Here is a 21,985-nt window from a genome sequence, read left to right as displayed (position 1 = left end):
CCAATTCTGGCGACGGGGTTAGCATTCCACCATTCTAGAGGGACACGACATGTATATAACTGTGAACCCCAGTTAAAGTTAACTCAAGCCTCACCATCACAAAATGGATGCTGCCACCACAGACACAAGTCTGACCTCCTGCTGCTGGGACTCCTTCCAGCGAGGGAGGCCTGGACAAAGGGTTTCCTGTCAGGGGCGGTGCTAGCACCATCCCAGACAGGGTTTTGTGTATCCTGGGTAGGCAGGGCTTTAGAGGAAGGTGACTGCAAGTGGCACCCCGGTGCTCACTATGCATCTGCCGGCTAGAACCAGTTCCAGGGGCACACCAGCCCCTGAGCTGGGGAAAGTCCGGCATGGGAGAGGTGTGTAACCACCCCCTTCCTGGTCCCACCCATGGGCAGGACCTAGTCGCGTGCCAGACCCTTTTCCTAGTATAAAGATAGGAGCGGGCCCCCTTCCAAATTAGATCATCTTTGAATCCTGAAACTACTTTCTACGAAAGGAACTCTTGACTTCTTCTCAAGATTTCTCCCTTGTGACTAAGGAGTAGTCACCCTGCATCCGCAGGCACCATCCAAGCATCGCGGTCTGCTGTAAGTCTCTCCTCCGGATCAAGACTGCCCAGCTCGACGAGAACCGGCTTCCCTGGCACCTCTGACCTCAACCTGCATCATCAGCCCAGCTGAGATTCGTGGGTGTGACAAGACCTCGAGGGACCGGCCCTCTTCAGGACTGCACGACGCTTGCCCAGCACGACCGCCGAGGGATCCTCGAGTGAGTGCTTTGGGGTCCGAGAAGCCCAACCCTGAGCAGCTCCAGCACCGAAGTTTAGCCTCCCAGCCTCCACGAGATCTGCGTGGGGCCCTTCTGCCTATTTGCTGCTCACCGCGTTGTCTGGCTACTAGCCTGCTGGCTTGTGGCCTTCCCGACGACGAACGACGACATCAACACCGCTGGTCTGGTTGCTCCAGACTGGCCCTTGCTCCCCTCCAACAGAGGAGCACCCCGGACCCTCCTGGTCCACTCCAGACGCATTTTGAGTCCACCGCGTGGGCTTGCATTTGCCAAGACTTGTTGCCCCAATCCTGGGTCCAGCGACGTCGACAGCAGATACCATTGTGGGACAGCTCGCACCACCATCCTGGTCGCCGACAACGCCTCCTGGTCCGTGAGACTGCAGAGCCCAGCGTCGCCCACTCACCTGGTCGAGGTGACTCCATCCGGTGCCATCCTGGTGCCCATCTCATCACTGGCTAGTGATTCAGAACTTGGTCCCCTCTGCTTACAGGTGTCTTCCATCTTCGATCCAGGCTTGGATCCCTCCGAATCTCTTCACTGGTCGCCTGCCAGCAACTTCTTCTTTCAGGCTCCATAGACTGCAACGAGGATTCCCGACGTCTTTCCAGACCTATGCAGCCGCAGCCCCTGGGCTAGGTAACCTCAGCATTTCGGTGCTCCAGCTTAGCCTCACTATCCAAGGATCCAGATCCTTTTTCGTTTCAGCTCTACCTAGTCGGATTCGTCCGATAACTCTAACTTTGTAATTCCTAGCAACCATAGACTTTGTTCCGCATCCCGCGTGAGAGTGCACACTCTGCACCCGATCCCCCTAGGCCTCCTGCTAGTAATCTGAAGGTTCAGTAGTCAAGTCCTAGCGATCCCAAAGCCTATTAGCGTAGTACTTACCTGCTAGTAATTTCGCATTCCACTTTTAGAGTATATGGTTTTTCGTGCCCCTCGGGCATTTGTGTAAATTGTGCGATTTGAGTATTTTGCTAAGAGCTTTGTATTGTGCTTAGCACCCTGTCCTCATAAAGAGTCCAGGGTTGTTGTGTTCTAAATAAATATACTTTATTTTCATAACAACTTGTGTGGTGTCCTTTCACTTGGTGTTCAAGGGGTATATGTGATGGTAAAACAGCTGGCTTAACACGCCCTCTAGAGTTTAGCCCGAAGACTGCTCTTGTCCATGCTACTAGGATAGCTGGTCTATCGGCTGACTTACAACCAATCATCAATAAGGGTTGTTTGGACTGATACATTGTGATCACTAGAATAGTGAGCACTGCATATCAGGCCAACTTCTCACAGTAGGTGGCATGGTGTCAACGGGATTTGAACTGGCTGGTTAGCACGCCTGATGAGATGTGAGACGTCAGGGTCGGGTTAAGACCATTGTGTGTAGAACGGAGCACTGGACAACCCCCCCCTCACCCATCCCTCCCTCTCCCGGAGCCCACCCTTCCCCCCATCCCAACCAACCCCACAAAACTTCCCGAACCCCAACAAAGCCCACCCCCACACCCCTGTATGCCCCCCACCTCCCCAGAATAACCCCTGAGAATAGAACAACTCAAAGTCTCGGGCCTACTTGAGCATATCGCAGGTCCGTAGTAAGTCATTGTAGAGGGTAACGTGGTAGCGGCCGAATCGGTGGCTCCCCGACCCATCCCCCCAGGCAGAGCTATAGTGTGAAGTTATACCCCTGGATAATATTGTCTTACAGTTTGGTCGCTGTGTTATCCGCTACTTCTTGCACAGCCGCCTCCTGTTCTTGAGCGACTGTGGCAGGGTCAGGTTTCGGGATGGACCTCGGGGATCGCCTCCGCCGTACTGTCTGCCATCCCTCCCCTGGTCGCCGTAAGGGGCCATCTTGTGATCTGCTTGGAGATGCTTCTCTAGATCCTGTTTCCTTCGGCATGTCAATGTCCAGTAAAGCACAAGTGTCGCGGAGTGACTTGAGTTGGTGCAGCGATCCTTTCCACCTAAAGATCAGACGTAACGGGGGACCCCAGGAGTAGGGTATTCCGTTGTCTCTCAGAAAGTTTGTCGCAATCCGGAAGGATTTAAGTTTCTGTAGGGTGATGGTGGAGAGGTCTTGAAAAAGGGCTATGGGTTCATCCCAGAAGTGAATTGGTTGTTTCGCTCGGGCCTCTCTCAAAATACGCTCCTTCAAGGGGAAATCCGGGAGGGGGGGGGGTGGGGGTGTTTGCGGCGCTCTTCGTGCCACCGATGTGCACGGTCGATCCGTATCTCAAACTCCTCAGACTCTCCCAGGATCTCCCGGAATAGGTCCTGCAGATATTCGGCCATATTGCTCCCCTCAGACTTCAACGGGACTCCTCGGACCCGTATGTTGTTCCACCGAGAGCGGTTTTCAAGGTCTTCTGAGTGCGCCTGTAGGTCCACTTGCTGGTCTTGAAGACGGAGAATCTCCTGTTGCAGCCGCTCCACCTCCATGCTGCGGGATTGGTCTGCCTCTTCCACCGACGCCACGCGCTCGCCCAGGCCGTCTAGGTCTCGACGCAGCTCCCGCTGTTCTCCTGCCAATTCCTGTTTCAGGGTTTGGAAGTCATGCCTCAGGGTGTTAAAGAGGAAGGCTTTAGTGATGGAACCGGTCTCGTCATCCTGCCCCTGGGGACTAGCTGGAGTCTTCGGGGACGCCACAATTCCGCTCTTCTCGCCGGGGGTCCGAAGATCCCTCGTAGGGCCCACCAGCGCCCGGGGTGCGGGAACAGTCCTCTGGCGCCGGTCTCCTTCCGGACTAGGCCCCAAGCCGGGGGCTCGAGTGATCTAGCTGTCCGGGCTGCCGCCGGCCGGTGCTTCTGTCTTCCGTATCGGCTGGAGGTCCGCTTTGCAGTCGCCAATTTTACACTTGAGGCATTGGCGGATTCCGCGCCTGCCCTCTCCGACCGCTCTGCCCCAGGTCGCAGGGCTCCTGGCTCACTTCTGGCGGCAAGCGTCCGGGGCCGCCATTTCTTTGATGGTTAGCGGTGGGAACTCCTGGCGGGTGTAGTTCGGCTCCGGGAGGCAGCGCAGTCCGGATCTGCAACGGGAGGGTACCGGAAGCAAGCGTGTCGACCCCGGTTATAGAAATAGCGCTTTTGGGGTGTTCCACACAATTATAAAAGGGCTTTGGGGTTCAGGGCCGGAGAGCCTCGCTGAGACACGTCCGATTAGGCCGCCATCTTGGCCACGCCCCCTGATCTGTCTTTTAAAGGGTCAAGGAGAGAGAGACCCCTGAATCATCCCTATTTTTCTTAGGGTATTAAGGGCTTACCTGTGGGTGTGTCCCTAGATTCGTTGTGGGACAAGGTTTCACCTGGCTTGGGCTGCTAGCTTCGGTGCCCCTAATCTGCTGATGGGGGTGCTTTATTTGACAGGGGGCCCTTTGGGGCTCACTGTCCTTCTTGTCCTCTGCAGCCCTGGCTGACTAAGGCAAGGTAGAGAGGGGCAGGTTTCCTGCTCCAGACTGGGTCCCACCTGAGAAGGGTCCACTGACATCAGGGGATCTGTTAGGCTAGGCCTAACTACCTCTGGGGCAGTTCCTTCATCAGGGGTAAGATCAAGTCCCTGAGGAGGCTAATCCTTTCCTAAAGTCTGGTGAGAGGGAGATTTCGCTTCCTCCTCAATGCTCTCTGTTTGTGTGGAGTGATCCATTTTTTCAGGCTTCACAACACATGTATCAGTTTGAGTTTGGGCTGTGGCCATCACAGCCCCACCAACCTTTTCAGGAGGAGACTCCGTTTGGGTATGGGCTGTTACCATCACATCCCTGCTATTCTTTTCAGGAAGGGAGTTAGCTAAAGATGGGGCTGAGTCTTGCACAGCCCTACCAACCTTTTCAGGAAGGACATCTTGAATTGGGGCTGTAGCCATCACAGGCCCACTAACTTTTCCATGGAGATTTATCATTTTAGAATTGATGTTTTGTTCAACCTCAGCCCAGGCTGAGATTTCCAAATCATTCCCCAGTAGACAATCTACAGGCAAGTTTGGGGACACTGCCACTCTCTTTGGGCCAGTGACCCCCCCTCCCCCCCCAGCTGAGATTTACCACTGCTATGGGATGATTTTTCTGAACACCATCAATGTTTGTCACCTGCTATGTGGCACCAGGTAAAAGTTCCCTTGAGGGGACTAGATTCTCAGTCACCATGGTGATACTAGCCCCTGTGTCTCTGTAGGCCTCAACTTTCAAACCATTGATGAGGGGTTCCTGTCTATACTTGCTCAAAGTGTTTGGGCAATCAGTGAAATTGGCAAACCCCATGCCAGTTTCATAGACAAGATCAGTTGGGGACCTGGTTAGGCCAGAGTCCACCTGTGTTCCAAAAGTAAACCCACCCACATTTTTGGGGGTGCTCCCACCACCTGGGGGACCACTGCTAACAGTGACAGGAGGTGTTGGAGCCTTACTTGGAGGTATGTTTTCCTTATTGTTGGCCTTTGGGCAACTGCTGTCAGTTTTCCAATGGCCTACCTGTTTGCAGGTATGGCAATAAGGTTTCTTCTGGTTAGAGGAAGTGTTCTGGGACCCACCCCCCTCATTGTAGCTTTGGGGCCCTGGGGAAGTCTTCTCTTTGGATTTATCCCCACCTTTCTCTTGAGGCTTGGTAGTCTCTTTCTTTTGGTCACCACCCTGGTTCTTAGGCCTGATCATGGTTCTGACCCATTTGTCTGCCCTCTTACCCAATTCTTGTGGAGAGGTCAGATCAGAGTCCACCAGGTGCTGATGTAGATGCTGGTTTTGACAATTATTTTAGATTTGCTCTCTCATCATCAAATTATACAATCCTGTATAGTCTGTAACCTTACTTCCCAGCAACCAGCCCTCCAGAGCCTTAGTGGCACTTTCAACAAATTCAGACCAGTCCTGAGTCTGTGTCTTCTGGGTTTCTCTGAACATTAACCTGTACTGTTCAGTGGTTAAGCCTAACCCATCAATCAGAGCACTCTTCAGGACCAGGTAGTTTTTAGAATCCCCAACACTAACTGTGAGGAGTCTGTCTCGGCCTCTACCTTCAAAGGAGAGCCACAAGATTTCTGCCCACTGCTCCTGAGGGATCTGCTGTACTCTGCAGGCTCTCTCAAATGCAGTCATCCATTTGTGGATGTCATCCCCAGCTTTGTAAGGGGGCACAATCTTACTCTGGTGTCTACTGTCATAGGACCTGTCTTTATCCTTGGGGATAATGCTGCCACCAGTGAATCCTAATCCACTCTCTCTAGGCTGTCTTGCTCTAGCAAGTTTCTCTTGGGCCAGGGCAACTTCTAGTTCTCTCTTCTGGATCCTAAGCTCAGCCTCTCTCATGTTGGCCTCATGTTCCCTTCTCTGAGGGCTTGTCATCCCCCTTCTGGAGTGACCATGAGAACCTCTAGAAGCCTGGGAGGTGTTGGATTCACCTGAGTGATTCCTCCTCCTCCTGTGCTCCTGGTTAAGTCCACTTGGGGGTCTGAGTAAGTTCACCCTTAGCTCAGTCCCAAGTACACTTAAGTTAGCCTGGCTACGCCTGCTGGCTGGCACCTGACTAAGTCTACCATCATCAGAATCACTGCCCTCCCCTTCTGTCTCCTCTTCTTCCTCCTCCTCCTCAGGCTGAGTATCTCCAGTGACTTGGTCTTCCTCATCTATCTGGACAACAGGGACAGGGGCATCAGTATTATCATCTTCAGTGGGAGAGCCTCCTTCACCATTCCCTGTGGGGTCTGGTTTAGAGGTCTTTAGAGCTTCGGACTGGTCTAAAAGCTCTCTGAGGTGGTCTGCTGTAGGGGTTGGACCCGTTTTGATACCTCTTAAGGTACACAGCTGTCTCAGTTCTTTAAAGTTGAACATAGCAAATGTGGATGGTGCCCTTGGAGGGTCACTCTCAACAGGGATAGATCCAGTGGACCCCTCTGCTCCAGACATTGCTCTAGTGTGGGTGGATATGTTGCAATCTACCTACACTGGTGTTTACCTACTAAACCTATCTAGTAGTTGTAGTCAGGGTGTGCTACTCCCTATCCTCTACAACAACTAAGTTCAGTAGAACTTAAGAATACTAGTGTTGTTTTAATATGTACCTAGCAGGTACCTGTATGATCTTTCAAATGATATTTTCAAAGATTGTAATGGTAAAACAACAGCAAGCTCAAATCCCAACCGCTGCTCACCAATGTGAGAAGTTGGCCTGGTATATGATGCTCACTAGTTCTAGTGATCACCTTGTACCATGCCACGCAACCCTTATGATGATTGGTTGTAAGTCAACCTTATAGACCAGCTATCCTAGTAGCGTGGACAAAGCAGTCTTAGGCTAAACTCTGTAAAGGCATGTGAAGCAAGCTGTTTTACCATACACAATCCCCTTGAATACCAAATGAAAGGACACCACACAGATATATATTGAAATTATATATATTTATTTACTACAATATCCCCTATACTCTTTATGAGCATAGAAGCAATACGTTAAAACAAAACACAGTTCAAATATACAAAAGTTGCACAATATGGATGAGCCCTAGGGGCCACCTAAACCATATACTAAAATAGTGGTATAAGTACCACGAATCGGAAAGGAAGTAGACCTAGGGCCTGGGGAATCGCTGGAGCTGTTCGGGACTAACAGTGAAGAAGTCGGGAAAGGCACGCGGGACTCGGGTGCAGCGCTTAAAGCACACGCATACACCAATGCAATGTCAATGGTGCGTAAAAGTTACAAAGTTAGTGTTTACGGAACCTTCTGACTGACCTAGAAGGACAAAACTTTAGACCTAGACACTAGAGGTGTGTACCAGTGTAGGAACACCGGCGTTGCTGAGTTACCTCACCCACCGGAAGTGGGTGCATAGGTGCGAAGTAGTGTTGGGTTTCGTCATGCAGGTCGATGGTGCCTGAAGATGAAGATGCTACAGGCGGGTCGTCGAGGAGCGTTCCGGTGTATCCAAGGGTGGATCTGAAGAGGTGAAGACCTGAAAGCAGAGGGGACAATGTTCAAAGTCACTAGCCAGTGACTACCGTGGAACCAGGATGGAACCAGGCGATGTCGGGTGCAAACAGGCGAAGAGGTGAAGATTGTCTCTGCAGCCACGTGGACACGAGGAGGTCAAGGACGTCCAGGCGTTGGTCACGAGCTGCCCCACGAAGGCTCTAGCTGATGGCGGTGTCGGCTTCTTGATCGGAGCAAACAGGCCTTGGCTAATGCAAGCCACGCAGGAATCGATGCAAGCTTCTCACTCGGACCATCAAGGTCAGAGCGGGTGCTCCTTTTCAGGGGAGCGAGGGCCAGTCTGGAGCAACCAGACCAGTGGTGGTGTTTGTAGGTGTCGTCGCCAAGATGGCCGCTAGCCACGTGGCAAGTGGCCGGGATGGCGTGTCGAGTGGCAAAGTGCAAACGGGCCCCACGCAGATCGTGGACATGATGGGGGGCTGATCTTCGTTGCAAATGCTGCTCGGTGGTGGGGCTTCTCAAACCCTAAATCACTGCGTCGAGGGTGCCTCGGGTGCTGCGCAGTCAGCTTCTCGGGGGTCTTTCAAGAGGTCCGGTCCCACGTCTCTCGGTGCCTCCACGGGTCTCTTCTTTTCAGGGACTGTGGATCGGGCTCTGAGATGTCTGGGAATCAGGGGCTTGTCTGGCTCTGGGCTCGGGCTCTGGCGGGAGGCGGCGGCAAAGCAGACGTCGAGTTGCTGGATGGTGCCTGTATTCACAGGGTGGTCATTCCTTGGCCACAAGGGAGATGCTCTTCAGTCTTCTGTGCAGCAGAATGTCGAAGTCCAGTTGTCTTCTTAGTTTCAAGTTGATTCAGGATGATCTGAGGTGCTATGGCACTGCTCCCACTCTTATTTCCAATCTGAGGGGTGGATCACCTGCTAGGTCCCTCCTCTGGGTGGGACCAGGAAGGGGGGCGGTTACACCCCCTTTCCTTTGTCCAGCTCCTCGCCCGGCCTGGGTCTGGAAAGTCCCAGGACCGGTTTGGACTGGCTTATGCATGTGGACATCTTGTGTGCCCCGGGCATGTCTGATTCTATTCAGCCCTGTCCTACCCAATACACAAAATCCTGTCTGGGGTGGTGCTCGCACCTCCCAAGGCAGGAAACCCTTTGTCCAAACCTCCCTCGCTGGAAGGACTCCCAGCAGCAGGAGGTCATACTTGTGTCTATGTTGCAGCATCCATTTTGTGATGCTGAGGCTCTGGTTAACTTTAACCGGGGTTCAGGTTATGTACATGTCGTGTCCCTCTAGAAGGGGGGAATGCTATCCCCGTCGACAGAACTGTCGAGGGGATAGTTTTCCAAATCGTATGACACCTTACTCGACATGTTTTGATATAGCCAAACCAAAGTTAGCAAATAACCTCGAGGATTATAATGCACTTAAGAGTATATGGTATGGCAATATCCCGGAACAGCTAAGGGAGTTGTTCCCGACAGCTGCAGACAGGCTCAGCTCATGCTAGAGCACCATCTCACATAAAACCAAGCACTCTGCCTCCAGGATTGTTAAGGCCTGCCATAGGAGTGACTTACAGGTTACTATGTGTCCAGTTAGGTTAGATATAGATATACTATATCTAAGTAAGAGGTGATTACACCAACTTACCCCAGCTGAGTGATCAGCCAGTTGTGTCAAATATGGAGGCCAGGCCAGGGGTGGCACAATACATGCTGCAGCCCCTGGTAGGCCTTGGCTACACCTATGCCCTGGGTACCTAGGGTACACTGTTACAGGGGCCTATAAGGTGAACCAGTTCCGATTCGTTATGCACCTAGGGTACATGGAGTCCATTTTAAGGAGAGAGCAATCAGACTGGGGCCCTGAATAGCAGGATCCCAGGCCAACTATGTCAAAAACCAGCTAAACGCCAGGCAAAAAGTTTGGTGGTAACCATAGTCAGATATCCACCTTTCTACACCCCCCTCTTCATTTATCTCTTTTTATCTGGATCGCACACGCCAGTTCCGGGTGGATGACCAACTCTTTGTTGGTTACGTGTGCGCTAAGAAGGGAAAGGCGGTGCACAAGCGGACCATCTCGCGGTGGATCATCTTGTGTATCCAGGCATGTTACTCCTTGGCCAAAAACGAGCCCCCTGTTGGATTGCGGGCTCATTCTACTCGGGCCACGGCGACTACAACTGCCCTGGGCCGAGGAGTGCCCTTGCAGGACATTTGCCAGGCAGCTACGTTCGCTGCACACGTTTGCAAGACACTACTGCCTGGACTGCCAAGTCCGGAGGGATGGCTTCTTTGGCCGTTCCGTCCTCCAGGACTTTCTGGTGTGATTACTGGTTCGCAGACCCACCTCCGGGGTTGGTATTGCTGGGGTATCTATTCTAAGGTAAGGAATCTATCACTAACGTGTCTCTTTCAGATGCACAAGTTACTACTTGTGTAACGATATATCTGTAAGAGACATTAGTTAGTGATAGATTCCTTCCCGACCCACCCATCCTCCCCGTTCTGGGAACCGATATCTAGGGTTCAGGTCATCCCCTTTCAGGGCCCTAGTTTCATGGCACCAGTGTTGGTTCTATCATGGCTCTGCGTATCTGGCGCGTAAAAGCTGTGTATCAGAACTGACGTCAGCGCGCATGGGCGGCGTCTAAGTACTCCGACGACGTCATTCCGGCGCTAACGACGCCGACGACTGACGCGGAGCCGCGGACGACGCCTACCGACGCGCAGGGGTATTGCTACTCAAAAATTTCAGGATCCAGTCTGACGCCTGGGGATATTCTAAGGTAAGGAATCTATCACTAACTAATGTCTCTTACAGATATATCGTTACACAAGTAGTAACTTGTGCGTCTGAACTGGGGTGGCAGAGTGAGCTAAAGAACGGTGATGGATTAGGCCCAGATCTGTTGACTGGGTGTGAGTGTTTGATTGGTTCAGGTGCTCCGTCCATCACCACCCCCTTTTGTACCTCTTTGTTCGCCATAAGTTGGCAGGATATGCTCATACTTGATTCCCTTGCTCACTTTGCCACTGGATTCAAGCAAGCCTGGTTGAAGACGGCTGGAATGCCAGAAACCAGTCCTAGGAAGCTTGTTTCCGGTCCAGGGAAGGCATGGCTTGGCAGTTCGGGCTGGGCTGTTCCCATGAGGCACAGGGTCAGACTGATTTGCATATGGCCATGTATGAACTGGGGTGGCAGAGTGGGCTAAAGAACAGTGATGGATTAGGCCCAGATCTGTTGACTGGGTGTGAGTGTTTGATTGGTTCAGGTGCTCCGTCCATCACCACCCCCTTTTGTACCACTTTGTTAGCCATAAGTTGGCAGGGTATGCTCAGACGTGAGTCCCTTCCTCACTTAGCCACTGGATTCAAGCAAGCCTGGCTGAAGATGGCTGGAATGCCAGAAACCGGTCCTAGGAAGCTTGTTTCCGGTCCAGGGAAGGCATGGCTTGGCAGTTCGGGCTGGACTGTTCCCATGAGGCACAGGGTCAGACTGATTTGCATATGGCCATGTCTGAACTGGGGTGGCAGAGTGGGCTTAAGAACGGTGATGGGTTAGGTCCAGATCTGTTGACTGGGTGTGAGTGTTTGATTGGTTCAGGTGCTCCGTCCATCACCACCCCCTTTTGTACAGCCAAGCTTGGGCAGGGGAAGACAGAACAATAGGTATCCTGTCACAGGGAGGTGTGACCACCTCTCAGACAGGATTTAATGTATTGGGGCAGGGTGGGAGCGCTTCCTAGCGCCACATCGTCTGCATACAGGGCACACTTGATGCCCTCCCTGCGTAGTCCACCTCGAACCAGTTCAGGGAGCCGTTGTCTTCCGCTCTGGCACGAAACTGGACAAAGGAGTATCCTCCCCCTTGTCCAGCCCCTCCTTAGAGAGAGACCCCTGAATCATCCCTATTTTTCTTAGGGTATTAAGGGCTTACCTGTGGGTGTGTCCCTAGATTCGTTGTGGGACAAGATTAATTTCCAACACCACTTCTTTTTAGGTCGAGCCTCAGCCAGCGTGCATTTGCTGCTCTGCTCTGCGAGGCTTTGTATAAGCACTCTAAACTACTCTGTGTGGGTCTGCCTCCCCCCACGCCTTGGCTTGGTTGTTGCCTGTATCATTTTTTCATTGTAGCCTGCAAATGGCTAAAGGTGTGTACATGTCCCACCTCTTTTGCAAAGGTTCACTCCCACAGCGTTTTTCGGCGTGTAGGACGGCAGCTGCAGTGCCTGTGGCAGCTGTATTCTTCGTGAGGTAATCACTTATTGCTGAAATATGCAGTGATTTGATTACCACAAGTTCAAATTTCAGCAAAGTTCACTCAGCCTTCAATCTAGTTCCATGTTAGGTTATTAAAGCATCTTATGTTACTTAACAGTGACATTTGTTATTCACAGTACTTCAAAGCATCAAAGGAGCTGAAGGAATTATTCCGCAGAATACAAATGCAGTTAATTGACTCACTCCCCCCTACCCCGCCATCCCCATCCCTGTTTTTGTTTTAATGTTATTAAAAGGCGAGTGGCAGGAAAGAAATCGTATGATCGTATCACTCAAACATCTGTCTTTGCTTCTGGCTTGCTCCCAGCATTATATGTAGCTGCCTGAGATCCATTGCTTAATTTGAGCGGGTGGTTCCCGGTGCACTGGCGCTTATGACAATCTGCAACATGGTGGCGTTGTTTGTCTAATTTAGAGGCGAGCACAACACCAATTGTATATTAATTCAAAAATCACTAAAGATATATTATACCTGCTTTCCAAGCCATTCCTATAGCTTTGGGGGCTTGGAATAGTTTGAATTGCTGCAAACGTCAGGTTAGTAGTTGTGTGTAGTTTGTCTTTTTATGTTGTGTGTGTGCAAGCCATAGGATGTTTTCTTTTCTACGGACTACCATGACAGCTGTCCTTTGACCTGCTGCCACAGTGCTGTGGGGGTCCAATTAAAGGATTCCTCCAAGCATGTCCATGGACTTTTTCCTACTGCGAGCCACGCTAAACATTTTGTATCAGAAAATAACTCGAAGCTGCAACCTACAGGTCTCGACAGATCACAACCTGCAGAAGCATACTTGCAATGTGAGATCCATTTTACGTACAACCTACTAAGCCAGTCTGGCTTTTCGGACCACAAATAGTAGTTTGCATTCAGGGCCTTGTAGTTTTGTGATATATGTTCGCGAGATTCAAAGTCCCTGCTACTTTTTTTTTAGTTACCTGTTATGAGTTACCTGTCAAACTCATAACAGTAACTGAAAAGAAAAAAGCAGACGCTGCATAATTTTTTCCCCATTCTTTAGACATGCAGCTCAGCTTTGAGGATGCAGTTCAGCATGGCTAAACCCCTTAGCAAAGCATTTAGGTCCCAAAGGCGAGGCCTATTGGCTTTGCCAATGCTTGTTCGACCCTCTGAGCACTCTGTACTGCGCTCTGGGCATCACATCTGCAACTAGGAAGACTCAGCCTGCTCCTGATCACGTCTCCTGCTCGTCTGCTGCAACATCCGTGTCTGTACACCATACAGGAACCTTCCAAGGCCTGTGGGCATCCAATACACCTGAAGGAATCTCCTTTGAAGTGAAGGATTCACTTCCCTGCATCAGCAGGCACAACAACTAAGCTGACCAGTCTGCTGATCCTGAGCTCCCTCGGACTCCGAAAGGCTCAGCAACACAGATGGTGGTTTTTCACATCCCTCGCGCCCTGCCCTGTTCTTACACCAAGTTGGAGGCAAGTATCCCTCATCTGAAAGAAACACGTTAGTTAGATTCCTTACCTCAGAATATCCCCAGGCGTCAGACTGGATCCGGAAAGTTTTGCGTAGCAGTACCCCTGCGCGTCGGTAGGCGTTGTCTGTGGCTCTGCGTCCGTCATCGGCATCGTTGGCGCCGGGATGACGTTGTCGGAGTACTTAGACGCCGCCCTCGCGCGCTGACGTCAGTTCTTCTTTTTTCCGCACCAGCAAGCGCAGATCCGGAAGGAGCAGTACTCCTTAGTAATTTTTTTCGTAACTTTTTCGATCTCTTTTGATCTTGTCGAGTCGATCTCGACTCTCGGTGCCGGTATGGTTGCCCGGGTTCAAGCCCTGCGCCGACTTTAACCGCGGGATGTCGGTTACCGATCCCCACCGTCGGTGCCTGTATTGCCTCGGGCCGACCATGAGGACAAGTCGTGCCCCGACTGCCGGGTCTTGACATCAAAGGCTAGGAGGGAGCAGTCCCGTAAGCGCCTCGAGATCCGGCAGTCGGCCCGTGCCGCTCACGGTCCCGGTCCAGGAGGAGGTCGAAGGACCGGTCGCGGGGCCACAGTCATCACAGCTCGGCGAGTCGACACCACTCGTCGGGCTCCAAGTCCTCAGGTAAGTCGAGGCACAAGAAGTCGAAGAAGTGACATCGCTCTTCCGACTCCCCCCGACGCTCGCGCGATGCGGCCGGGGGTTTGGGCGACACCGCCAATGCAGCTCCACCGGAGCAGCTAGCGCCGCGTCCAGCTCCATACCCGCCGGTCCCTGGGCTAAATGCAACGCCGAAGGAAAGAGACGCCTTCCTCATGGCCATGAGGAACCGCTTTCCTCCGTCGGACTCCGCGACAGTGCCTTCGGGCCCCGCGGATCCGTCTGGGAGTTCTGCTGGGCCGGCGGCTCTGGCCCCGGCGCCGTCCGGTGCTTTGGCCCCGGTGCCGTCGACGACTTCGGTCCCGACGCCGCAGGACTCCGCTGGATCCAGGCCTGGATCCGGGTCGTCGCCGGTCGACCATACGACCCCTCCTCCGATGCTGACCCCTAGGGTGTTTCCCACTACGCCGTCCCCAGACAACGTCGTCCCCGGTCCCACCCCCGATCCGGATCTGGCGTCAGACTGGCGCCGTCCGGCGCCGCCTTCAATGCCGAGAGAGGAGCAATACTTCTATGATCCGGCTCCATCCTTTTACCCTGACTATCGAGAGATGGATAATGAGGGGGGCTGGGAGGGGTCTGAGGACCCCCTGGCACTGGAGTGCCAGTCGCAGCAGGACTGGACAGTTGAGCTAGAGGAGGCCAGTCGTCTGGACACTTCGCCTGACACTGGATTGGTCTCCCCTCCTACCGTTGCTACGAAGGAAGGGGCTGCTTACAGCGTGGTGCTGACAAGTGCGGCCAAGGCCTTGGCTCGAGCTCCCTGTAGGAGAGTGGGGTCTGCAATCCTATGGTCACCCCCGATTTTTGCTTTTTTTCTTCACTGGTTTGCGACTTTCCCTGGCTCTGGGCCTGCTAATCAGACCCACAGCCTAGCTGTCTCTCTCTAAATTGACAACCATGTACCTTAGGTGCATATATAATTGGATACTGGGTCACCTTATCAGTCCCTGTACAGTGTACCTTAGGTACCCAGGGCATAGGTGCACTCAGGGCCTACCAGGGGCTGCAGCATGTATTATGCCACCTCTGGCTGGCCATCCAAATCTGACACAACTGGCTGATCAATCAGCTGGGACAAGGTGGTGTAATCACCCTTTGCTTTAGATATAGTATCCCTATATCTAACTCTAAAATGGACGCATATCCTCCTATCAGACACTCCTATGGCAGGCCTTATCAATCCTGAAGGCAGAGTGCTTGGAATTATGTGAGATGGTGCTCTAGCATGAGCTGAGCCTGTCTGCAGCTTTCGGAACCAAGTCCTTTAGCTGTTTCCATAATAACGCTATACAATATACTCTTAAGTGCATTATAATCCTCGCGGTTATTGCTAACTTTGGTATAGCATTATCAAAACATGTCGAGTAAGGTGTCATACGAATTGGAATACTACCCCCTCGCCAATTCTGGCGACGGGGGTAGCATTCCACACTTCTAGAGGGACACGACATGTATGTAACTGTGAACCCCGGTTAAAGTTAACTCGAGCCTCAGCATCACAAAATGGATGCTGCCACCTGTAGGAAGGTGGATACCTGACTATGGTTGCCCCCAACTTTTTGCCTGGTGTTTTGCTGGTTTTCCGACTTAGTTGGCCTGGGACCCTGCCAATCAGGACCCCAGGCCTACTGCTCTCTCTGTAAAATGGATTCCATGTACCCTAGGTTCGTATCCAATTGGTACTGGGCCACCTTATCAGACCCTGTCACTCAGGGCATAGGTGTACCCAGGGCCTACCAGGGGCTGCAGCATGTATTATGCCACCCCTGGCTGGCCATCTAAATCTGACACAACTGGCTGCACGACAGCTGGGGCAAGGTGGTGTAATCACCCTTTGCTTTAGATATAGTATACCTATATCTAACCCTAAAATGGACACCCGTATTCCTATCAGTCACTCCTATGGCAGGCCTTGACAATCCTGAAGGCAGAGTGCTTGGAATCGTGTGAGATGGTGCTCTGGCATGAGCTGAGCCCGTTTGCAGCTTGCGGAACCAAGTCCTAATAGCTGTTCCATGATAACGCATACCATATACTCTTAAGTGCATTATAATCCTTGCGGTTAAATGCCAACTCTGGTATTGCTTTATCAAAACATGTCGAGTAAGGTGTCATACGAATTGGAATACTAACCCCTCGCCAATTCTGGCGACGGGGTTAGCATTCCACCCTTCTAGAGGGACACGACATGTATGTAACTGTGAACCCCAGTTAAAGTTAACTCAAGCCTCAGCTTCACAAAATGGATGCTGCCACCACAGACACAAGTCTGACCCCCTGCAGCTGGGAGTCCTTCCAGCGAGGGGAGCTTGGACAAAGGGTTTCCTGTCAGGGGCGGTGCTAGCACCATCCCAGACAGGATTTTGTGTATCCTGGGTAGGCAGGGCTTTAGAGGAAGGTGACTGCAAGTGGCACCCCGGTGCTCACTGTGCATCTGCCGGCTAGAACCAGTTCCAGGGGCACACCAGCCCCTGAGCTGGGGAAAGTCCGGCATGGGAGAGGGGTGTAACCACCCCCCTTCCTGGTCCCACCCATGGGCAGGACCTAGTCGCGTGCCAGCCCCTTTTCTTAGTATAAAGATAGGAGCGGGCCCTCTTCCAAATTAGATCATCTTTGAATCAAGATACTACTTTCTACGAAAGGAACTCTCGACTTCTTCTTAAGATTTCTCCCTTGTGGCTTAGGAGTAGTCACCCTGCATCCGCAGGCACCATCTAAGAACTCTGCGGTTTGCTGCACGTCCTTCCTCCGGAATCCGACGGACCAGCACGACGAGGCCCGGCTTCCCTGGCACCTCTGACCTCTACCTACCTCTACAGCTAAGCTGAGAACCGTAGGTGCGACGAGACCTCGAGGGACCGGCCATCATCAGAACTGCACGACTTCTATCCAGCACGACCGCCGAGGGATCCTCTGGTGAGTGCTTTGGGGTCCGAGAAGCCCCGACCCTGAGCAGCTCCAGCACCGAAGTCCAGCCCCCCCAGCATCCACGAGATCTGCGTGGGGCCCTTCTGCTTTTTAGCTGCTCACCGCGTTGTCTGGCTACTATCCCGCTGGCTTGTGGCCTTCCCGACGACGACCGACGACATCACCACTGCTAGTCTGGTTGCTCCAGACTGGCCCTTGCTCCCTTCCAAAAGAGGAGCACCCCGGACCCTCCTGGTCCACTCCAGACGCCATTTTAGGTCCACCGCGTGGGCTTGAATTTGCCAAGACTTGTTGCCCCAATCCTGGGTCCAGCGACGTCGACAGCATCAACCATCGTGCGACAGCTCGCACCTCCATCCTGGTCGCCGACAACGCCTCCTGGTCCGTGAGACTGCAGAGCCCAGCGTCGCCCACTCACCTGGTCGAGGTGACTCCATCCGGTGCCATCCTGGTGCCCATCTAATCACTGGCTAGTGATTCAGAACTTGGTCCCCTCTGCTTACAGGTGTCTTCCATCTTCGATCCAGGCTTGGATCCACCGAACAATCTTCACTGGTCGCCTGCCAGCAACTCCTTCTTTCAGGCTCCTGGTTCGTCAACGAGGATTCCCGACGTCTTTTCAGACCTATGCAGCCGCAGCCCCTGGGCTAGGTAACTTCGGCATTTCGGTGCCCCAGCATAGCCTCACTATCCAAGGGTCCAGATCCACTTTCGTTTTCAGCCTACCTTATCGGGTTCGCCCGAGAACACTAACTTTGCTTTTACTAGCCTCCATAGACTTTGTCCCGCATCCCGCGTGAGAGTGCACACTCTGCACCCGAGTCCCCTAGGCCTCCTACTAGTAATCTGAAGGTTCAGTAACATAGTCCTAGCGATTCCAAAGCCTATTAGTCCAGTACTTACCTGCTAGTAATTTCGCGTTCCACTTTTGTAGTATATGGTTTTTCGTGCCCCTCGGGCATTTGTGTAAATTGTGCAACTTAAAGTATTTTCGTAAGAGTTTTTTTGTGTGCTTAGTACCCTGTCCTCATAAAGAGTACAGGGCTGTTGTGATCTAAATAAATACACTGTTTATTTTCATAACACTTGTGTGGTGTCCTTTCACTTGGTGTTCAAGGGGTATATGTGATGGTATAACAGCTGGCTTAACACGCCCTCTAGAGTTTAGCCCGAAGACTGCTCGTATCCACGCTACTAGGATAGCTGGTCTATAAGGTTGACGTACAACCAATCATCAATAAGGGTTGTCTGGACTGATACATAGTGATCACTAGAATAGTGAGCACTGCATATCAGGCCAACTTCTCACACCACCACAGACACAAGTCCGACCTCCTGCTGCTGGGAGTCCTTCCAGCGAGGGAGGCTTGGACAAAGGGTTTCCAGCCTTGGGAGGTGCTAGCACCATCCCAGACAGGATTTTGTGTATTGGGTAGGACAGGGCTGAAAGGAATGAGACATGCCTGGGGCACACAAGGTGTCCCTGTGCATACACCGGTCTAAACCAGTTCCTGGGGCTCTCCAGCCCCAGCTCTGGCGCAAGACCGGACAAAGGATAGGGGGTGTAACCACCCCCCTTCCTGGTCCCACCCATAGGAGGGACCTAGTCGTAGTACAGCCCCCTTTAGCAGGATAAAGGTAGGAGCTGGTCCCATTCCACATTAGATTAATCCTGAACTGAAACTCTACAAGAAACTCTGGACTTCGACTTTCTGAACAGAAGACTGAAGAAATCTCCCTTGTGGGCAAGGAGTGTCCACCCTGCACAAGCAGGCACCATCAGCGTCCAGCGGCTTTCCTTTGTCATCTTCCCTTGAGGATCCAGACTTCAGAGCCCGACGAGACCCGGATTCCCAGACCTCTCCGACCTCTACCTACATCTGCAGCACAGCTGAGATCCGTGGGTGCGACGAGACACGTGGGACTGGCCATCTTGGAAGAAGCAGCACTTTGCTCCAGCACGACTTCTGAGGTAACCTTGACGAAGTGCTTGGGGACTGAGAAGCCCCAGCCCCGAGCAGCTCCTGCACCGAAGACCAGCCCTCCAGCATCCACGAGATCTGTGTGGGGCCCTCCTGCCTGTTTGCTGCTCGACGCGTTGTCTGGTCACTTGCCGGCTGACTAGTGGCCTCCTAGACGACGAACCTTGAAATCCAATCTGCTGGTCTGGTTGCTCCAGACTGGCCCTTGCTTCCCTGCAAAGGAGAAGCACCCCGGACCCTCCCGGTCCGCACCAGACGCCGTTTCCACTCACTGCGTGGGTTGCCTTTGCCAAGGCCTGTTGACTCCAAATCCGGATCCGACACCGCCGACAGCGAGAGCCTGCGTGGGACAACTCGTGCCTCCATCCTGGTCGTCGAAGACACCTCCTGGTCCACTTGGCTGCAGAGACAAGTGTCCACTCTCACCTGATCGCGACGACAGCCTCTGGTTCCACTCCTGGTTCCACTCCAGTCACTGGCTAGTGACTTTGAACACTGTCCGCTCTGCTTTCAGGTCTTCAGCATCTCCGATCCACCCTTGGATCACACCGGACATCTTCCTCCTGGTCGCCTGCAGCATCTTTCTTCAAAGCTCCATAGACTTCGACGCGCAAACCCGACACACTTTGACACCTATGCACCCGCAGCCCGTGGGTGAGGTAACACGAGCATTTCGGTGCTCAAGGGTAGCTTGACTCTCCTAGTGTCCAGTTCCATTGTCGTTTTAGTCCTAACTAGTCAGGATTGTCCGTACTCACCTTTTTCTTAAACTGTACTGTCCATAGACGTTGTTACGCATCTCGCGTGTGAGTTCACACTCTGCACACGCGTTCCGTGGGCCTCCTATTACTTACCTAAAGTTAAGGTAGCGTGGTCCCAGCGATCTTACCGCCTTGTAATTTGTGCAACTTAAACGTATTTTTCCTAAGAGATTGTCATGTGCTTAGCCCTCTGATCTCATAAAGAGTTCAGAGGTGTATGTTAGTTAATAAATATATTGTTTATTTTCATAACAACCTGTGTGGTGTCCTTTCACTTGGTATTCAAGGGGTTATATGTGGTAAAACAGCTGGCTTCACATGCCAAAAGAGTTTAGCCTAAGACTGCTTTGTCCATGCTACCATTAGGATAGCTGGTTTATAAGGTTGACTTACAACCAATCACCATAACGGTTGTTTGGACTGATACAAGGTGATCACTAGAACTAATGAGCATCATATATCAGGCCAACTTCTCACTCTCCCTGTCACGGTTGTGAGGACTAACCTCCTCACTGAGGTCCTCAAACCGCAGGCAAGCTCCTCGGGAGCCTCTACTGCCGTTTAACGTGGCCCTCACCGACATTCTGTTGGCCACTTGGTCCAAGCCCACTACAGGCCTCCCTGTAGATCGGAACGTGGCCCGACGCCACCGCCCAGCCCCGGGCGCCCTAGCTTTCTGTCTACCCACCCCACCCCTGAGAGCCTGGTTATCCAGGCCTCAACCTCTCAGACTGCATTCCCGACTGCCCCACCTGATCGGGAATCCAAAAGGTATGACCAGTTCGGTAAGAAGCTGTTCTCCTCACTGAGTTTGGGGTTGCGGTCGGTCAACATCGCTTGCTTTTTGGGCTGTTACACCCACACCCTGTGGGATATGGTTGCGAACGTGCTGCCGCAATGCCCGGAGGAAGCCCGGGTCAAGCTTGCTCAAGCCCTTGCGGAAGGGCGTGATGCAGCAAGGTACTCTATTCGATGTGGATTGTATACCACGGACTCGCTGGGCAGAGCGATTTCCACAACGGTGGCGGTTCGCCACCAAGCCTGGCTGAGGTCCGCCAACTTCTCGGTTGTTGTCCGCCAACTTCTCGGCTGATGTCCAGGCCACACTCATGGACATGCCGTTTGATGGGTGTCGCCTCTTTGGCGACAAGGCAGACAGTGCGCTTGAGTGTTTCAAGGACTCCCGGGCTACGGCCAAGTCCTGGGGCCTGACGGGCCAGCGCCAGCAAGCTTCTGCCTCTCGCTCCTTTCATGGCCAAGGAAGGGGCGCCCCCTCACGTCCTGCTAGCCACGGGCCGCAAACTCACTTCCAGGGGACAACGGCGAGGTCAGTCCACACCCACTCCCGCAGCATCCACCTCAAAGCCCTCCTAGTCCGTACTTTCAGGCTCATTCGACGCCAGTGGGGGGCAGGGTTCGCCATCACCTTCCCCACTGGCGCTTCATCACGTCAGACAGGTGGGTGCTGCAAATCGTCCGAAGGAGCAACTCCCTCCCCTTCGAGGCGATCCCTCCAGCCATGCCACCGCAGTACCACCGCGTGTCGGGGGATCACTTGCAACTTCTGCAAGAGGAAGTTACGGCCCTCTTGGCCAAGGGGGCCATCGAGCGCGTTCCTGGGCCAGACGTAGGGCGTGGTTGTTACTCCCACTACTTTCTGGTTCCCAAGAATGGTAGCGTTGGACTTGCAGGACGCATACTTTCACATCCCCGTCCTGCAGTTCACGGTAGACCGCGAGCACTTTCAGTTTACCGTGCTCCCCTTCGGCCTTACCAGCGCCCCTCGGGTGTTCACGAAAGTCATGGCGGTGGTCGCAGCTCATCTGCGTAGATCAGGGGTTTCAGTCTTCCCCTATCTCAACGACTGGTTGTTGAAGGCGGGCTCACCCCAGGCAGTCGTCAGCCCCCTCCACACTACGGCTACCTCCTACACCTGCTGGGGTTCTCCATCAATGTGCCGAAGTCACACCTGTGCCCCTCTCAGAAGCTCCTCTTCATCGGAGCGGCTCTAGGCTCGGCGCAGTTTCTGGTTTATCCTCCCAAACAAGGGGTTCGGGATACTCTGGCTCTGATTCCGATCTTTCAGCCTTTATCCCGAGTCTCAGTCAGGTTGACGCTGCGGCTCCTGGGGCTGATGGCCTCCTGCATCCTTCTGGTGCATCACGCCAGGTGGCGGATGCGGGCTCTGCAGTGGGAC

General features: G+C 53.0%; 2 protein-coding genes across 4 annotated transcripts in view; one reads left to right on the top strand and one right to left on the bottom strand.

Moving 5' to 3' along the window:
• The window catches only part of LYST (lysosomal trafficking regulator), a 4,348,576-nt gene that overhangs the window by 3,856,830 nt on the left and 469,761 nt on the right, over positions 1-21,985 (top strand). The gene's annotated exons all lie outside the window — the stretch shown is intronic.
• LOC147708359 (uncharacterized) lies at positions 2,953-6,691 on the bottom strand. Its single transcript, XM_086925109.1, has 3 exons — positions 6,425-6,691; positions 5,777-6,364; positions 2,953-3,333 (listed from the first exon to the last, which is right to left on the bottom strand). The coding sequence occupies exons 1-3, from the start codon at positions 6,689-6,691 to the stop codon at positions 2,953-2,955; spliced, it is 1,236 nt and encodes a 411-aa protein (XP_086781235.1).

Source organism: Lissotriton vulgaris, chromosome 6 (assembly GCF_964263255.1).
Source record: "Lissotriton vulgaris chromosome 6, aLisVul1.2, whole genome shotgun sequence".
Classification (NCBI taxonomy): domain Eukaryota; kingdom Metazoa; phylum Chordata; class Amphibia; order Caudata; family Salamandridae; genus Lissotriton; species Lissotriton vulgaris.
This window is presented reverse-complemented; position numbering and strand designations above follow the sequence as displayed.

What these genes read in the sequence shown, in the direction of transcription:
- LOC147708359 (XM_086925109.1), bottom strand. Translation starts at nt 6,691, where the DNA reads ATGTCTGGAGCAGAGGGGTCCACTGGATCTATCCCTGTTGAGAGTGAC. An exon ending in ATACTGATGCCCCTGTCCCT is followed by an intron (nt 6,365 to 6,424) that starts GTTGTCCAGATA and finishes GAGGAGGAGGAG; the next exon opens with GAAGAAGAGGAGACAGAAGG. An exon ending in GCCGAGACAGACTCCTCACA is followed by an intron (nt 3,334 to 5,776) that starts GTTAGTGTTGGG and finishes ACCCTGAAACAG; the next exon opens with GAATTGGCAGGAGAACAGCG.